This window comes from Sinocyclocheilus rhinocerous, unplaced genomic scaffold (assembly GCF_001515625.1).
Source record: "Sinocyclocheilus rhinocerous isolate Xijiao unplaced genomic scaffold, SAMN03320098_v1.1 scaffold1709, whole genome shotgun sequence".
Taxonomy (NCBI): domain Eukaryota; kingdom Metazoa; phylum Chordata; class Actinopteri; order Cypriniformes; family Cyprinidae; genus Sinocyclocheilus; species Sinocyclocheilus rhinocerous.
In genome coordinates, this window is record NW_015649593.1 from 544,280 (window position 1) to 549,557 (window position 5,278).

General features: G+C 39.8%; 1 protein-coding gene across 1 annotated transcript in view; it reads right to left on the reverse strand.

Moving 5' to 3' along the window:
- LOC107710880 (neurexophilin-1-like) overlaps positions 1 to 5,152 on the reverse strand; it is a 28,561-nt gene extending 23,409 nt beyond the window's left edge. The window contains exon 1 of the mRNA XM_016515742.1: positions 4,684 to 5,152. Within this exon, the coding sequence (XP_016371228.1) occupies positions 4,684 to 4,737 (54 nt within the window). The 5' untranslated portion in view covers positions 4,738 to 5,152. The remainder of the gene's footprint in view (positions 1 to 4,683) is intronic.
- Between the last annotated feature and the right edge of the window lie 126 nt (positions 5,153 to 5,278).

A 5,278-nucleotide genomic window follows, 5' to 3' on the forward strand; every position in this document is an offset into this window, starting at 1 on the left:
ACACACACACACACACTCTCACTCACACACACACGCACACACAGGTTTGTTTTTGTGAAAAGTGGGGACATCCCATAGGCGTAATGGTTTTTATACTGTACAAACTGTATGTGCTATTGCCCTACACCAACCCTACCCCTAAACCTACCCCTCACAGGAAACTTTGTGCTATTTCAGATTTTCAATACACTCCATTCTGTGTGATTTATATGCGTTTTGAAAAGTGGGGACATGGGGTAATGTCCTGAAAAGTCACCTTCTCCTTGTAATACCTATGTCATACCCTTGTCATTATACAAATTTATGTCCTCATTTGTCACAAAAACGCACACACACACACACACACACACACACACACACACACAAAACCATAAAAAAAAAAAGCATATGCATGGATGAATCATTCAAAATAACATTAACAAGATGATGATCATTTCTATTTTTAGAATTTCTTAACGCCAGCTTTAAGTCTATATAGTGTGTGCAGAACCAAACTGAACAACTACTGTAGTCAAACATGTCAAACAGGCAAAACATTGCTATGTTTTTTTTTCATCAACATGATTTCAAGAGTGACTTCTGTATTCAGCACACAAAATGATAAGTTAGTGGATTCGCTCCTATAACTCTGCAATATGTATGCGGCCAGGATTTCGATGTTTCTAACCTCATAAACATCAGTTGATCAGTGGATTTTCTTAGATGCTAAAATCAGTCAACTCATGACACAGGCCATAGATTAAATGAAAGCTCCTGAATTTAACTAGGCAAATGCTTGAAGGCTTTATAAAGCAGGCCCTTTAGTTTCAATAAAGCTGATGAAAATTAAGGTTGATAATTAATGTGCTCTACATGTCTATTATTAATAACAGCATAATAGTGTTTAATAAGGGATAATTCATGGATTGCTCTATAATTTATCACTGTCACACGGCAAATGAATTACCCATGATGCCCAATTGAGGTGTGTGAATGCGTAAGCCATTTTCTTGCATCTGACTCTCCCTCAGGTTTTAAGTAATGTGGCAGATAAATGACCTAATGCCGTAAGCTAAATTGGATAATTACATTATTAGTGTCTTACTGATGCAAAGAATGGTTATATATCTGAAAGTATGCACAGACAGCATTCTGCAAGCCACACAAGGCAGATTGTGTATGGTATTTTAATTAAATTCCTTATTACCTTCACCTGTAATTTTATGAGTCTGCTCTTTTCAGCATGGTTCTTTTCTTGGCAGTAATTCTTCATATCACTAAGAAAAAAAAATCACTTTCATTCTGATACATTTCTGTAAGATTGTGTTTATTCTTTATTAAAATTTGTCAAGCCCAGAAGATTAGTGATGCCCTGGTATGTATGCTGTGTATTTCTCTCAGGACTGACCCCCATCAAATCCAAATTTAGGTTACAGATTGAAGGGAATGTGACCTTATTAAAATTTCGTCTCACTGGCAGCCCCTTCTCAGTTAATTACAAGTAGGTGTTTTGTAATTAATCTAGGGAAGATTTGTCATGGTTATTAGTTGTCCGCCCCCTTTCGAATGGACAAATGTTAGTAGCCAAAGGCTTTACAGCAGGAACCTGGATTTGTACTAATGCAACATCCTACTGAAAGTTCCAGTATATGGCATAATTAAACTGCAAATAAAGCAATGCTTGTTTGTTGTTTAGATTTCAAATTCTGATATGCTTCTCTTTGTTTGCCACATTAATGACAGCATTTTGCATCCCTGTAGGATAAAAGAGGATTAAAACGTGTCAAAGAAGAAGTCATGAATTATTCCAGCTACACAGCAGATAATTGTAACACAGAGACTGGTAGAGGGGGATTAAATTTAGACTGCGGGTGTTAAGCTATAACACCCTCAGCAGGTGCATGAAAAACAGGCAGCCGTACACAACCTTTGCTCTAAAGTTAAACTAAGGATACTCTGGCATATTTTACCCATTGCAATCAGTCATAGGTACACCAAGGACAGTGTACAGTGGCAAAGACAACAATTGACTCTGAACACAGAGGACAGCCTACTCCCAGGTATTCTTCATTCTTTGATAAAACTTGGTCTATGGGATTGCTAGAGTATCATCTGTCTTATTCGCAGAAGTGCCATGCAGGAGTGCCATGAATATTAATAGCAAAATTATTCATAATAGTTCTTATTGTTATTAAATAGTTTTTCCTATTGTAGGGGAAAATAAGTATTGTTCTGTGGTTGCAGAAATCACCCATACACCCACATCCAAATATTTTTTTAGTTAAATCAAGTCACGTCTCCCACAAATAATTTGCCTTAATTTACATATGCCTGTAAAATCTTATTTCTAGAAATGTAAACGTTTTCTCAAAATGCCCAATTTTTGCTTTGGTTTATTTAAAATTGTAGGTTAATGCCGTAAGCTAAATTGGATAATTACATTATTAGTGTCTTACTGATGCAAAGAATGGTTATATATCTGAAAGTATGCACAGACAGCATTCTGCAAGCCACACAAGGCAGATTGTGTATGGTATTTTAATTAAATTCCTTATTACCTTCACCTGTAATTTTATGAGTCTGCTCTTTTCAGCATGGTTCTTTTCTTGGCAGTAATTCTTCATATCACTAAGAAAAAAAAATCACTTTCATTCTGATACATTTCTGTAAGATTGTGTTTATTCTTTATTAAAATTTGTCAAGCCCAGAAGATTAGTGATGCCCTGGTATGTATGCTGTGTATTTCTCTCAGGACTGACCCCCATCAAATCCAAATTTAGGTTACAGATTGAAGGGAATGTGACCTTATTAAAATTTCGTCTCACTGGCAGCCCCTTCTCAGTTAATTACAAGTAGGTGTTTTGTAATTAATCTAGGGAAGATTTGTCATGGTTATTAGTTGTCCGCCCCCTTTCGAATGGACAAATGTTAGTAGCCAAAGGCTTTACAGCAGGAACCTGGATTTGTACTAATGCAACATCCTACTGAAAGTTCCAGTATATGGCATAATTAAACTGCAAATAAAGCAATGCTTGTTTGTTGTTTAGATTTCAAATTCTGATATGCTTCTCTTTGTTTGCCACATTAATGACAGCATTTTGCATCCCTGTAGGATAAAAGAGGATTAAAACGTGTCAAAGAAGAAGTCATGAATTATTCCAGCTACACAGCAGATAATTGTAACACAGAGACTGGTAGAGGGGGATTAAATTTAGACTGCGGGTGTTAAGCTATAACACCCTCAGCAGGTGCATGAAAAACAGGCAGCCGTACACAACCTTTGCTCTAAAGTTAAACTAAGGATACTCTGGCATATTTTACCCATTGCAATCAGTCATAGGTACACCAAGGACAGTGTACAGTGGCAAAGACAACAATTGACTCTGAACACAGAGGACAGCCTACTCCCAGGTATTCTTCATTCTTTGATAAAACTTGGTCTATGGGATTGCTAGAGTATCATCTGTCTTATTCGCAGAAGTGCCATGCAGGAGTGCCATGAATATTAATAGCAAAATTATTCATAATAGTTCTTATTGTTATTAAATAGTTTTTCCTATTGTAGGGGAAAATAAGTATTGTTCTGTGGTTGCAGAAATCACCCATACACCCACATCCAAATATTTTTTTAGTTAAATCAAGTCACGTCTCCCACAAATAATTTGCCTTAATTTACATATGCCTGTAAAATCTTATTTCTAGAAATGTAAACGTTTTCTCAAAATGCCCAATTTTTGCTTTGGTTTATTTAAAATTGTAGGTAAGGTCAGGCATTTTAACGTTTGTCTCCTCACACTGTGAACAACTATATAAATATTTTACTCTTCTTTAACTTCAGGTTTATATCTGTTTGTCACACCAATTGTCTGTGGTTGTGTCTTTGCAGACTAGAGTATGTGAGTGGTGCGGAGTTAAGTTCTCATAAGTTAGAGCATTTTTCCAGAGTGCTTTTTTCCCCTCGCTCCATGATCGTTTGAAGCCTCAAAATGGAAAACCAGTGGAGTGGAGTGACTACAAAGTCTCAGGTGCTCCGTTTCACTCACACACACCAGGCCAGCTTTCAATCTGTGATTTGCTTAGTGATAGAAGCTTAATTTCTTATGGTCTTTTGGTCTGAAACTCAAGTTTCATGATTTGAATTACTTGTATTAAAACTGTTGTATAAAAGCAACATCACACTCACAGCTGTGCTGAAGAAATGATTATCAGCACTCTTGCTCATGTTACTGTTAAAATATTTTCTACAACAAGTTTTAACATTGTAACCCCCCCTTCTCTTTGTTTGTCCTGCTCCTCTACCTAGGGCACCAGGTGAACTGTCACTGGTGCCCCCTCGAAAAATTAGGATCGTGACTCCTCTGATTTTTCTCACTGGATCTCTCCTTTTCCCCTCTCTTTCCTCCACACACACACAAAATATGCATGGGACTCCCTGCGCGCGAAGCGAACCGTGGCGTTCAAGAAACAGTCAATAAGCGCTCGAGCGCGCGGGTCCATCCAGAGCTCGCGCCCTAAACTCCCGCCCTCAAGTGTGAAGCGCGAGCGCACGGCGGGAAGACGTTAACGGTCACCCCTTGACGCGCAAGTGATGGCCACTTGAAGCGCACCACTCAACCGTTGACAGAGACCCCGTTCGGTTCAGTAAACGCAATACTAAAACTTAATATCACCCCTTAGACTTCAAATCACCCCCCAGCCACTCACCAAGCATGCTGTCCCGTTGAGGAGCAGCAGGATGAAGCCGTGGTCGGAGCGCATCTCGTCGGTGTCCTGACAGTCGACAGCTCTCCGTTCAAGAAGACGCGGTTCCTCCGGTACCGTATCCAAAACAGTCGAGACCCGGTTCCATGTCCAACATAAAGTCAAGCGCGAGCTTTCCTCTTAGTGGAATCCCACCTGCTGTTTGTCACTGTAAACTCCGCTACTTGGAGCGCGTCACATCCAAAGGTGTCTGGAAACTGACAGGACACTTCTTCGCTGCCATCTGTGTACACTTTGCTCCGTTTTGTGTTGCTGTGTGAGGGGAATCATCTCCGTTATCCGCGCTTTTATGTGCTGGTGACGGCTAGGATCCCAGTGCGCGAGCCTGACCGGAGCGCAAACTCCTCGAGCGTCGCACATATCAGTACATGCAGACTGGCAGCAGGTCTCCTACACGCGCTGACGTTTTAAACCCCCCTCTCTCTTTCTCTCTCCCTCGTCAGAGCCCCCAATCTTTCTTTTTGCACTCTTTCCCTCATTTCCCCCCTATACTCTCTCTCTCTCTCTCTCTCTCTCTCTCTCTCTCTCTCTCTCTCTC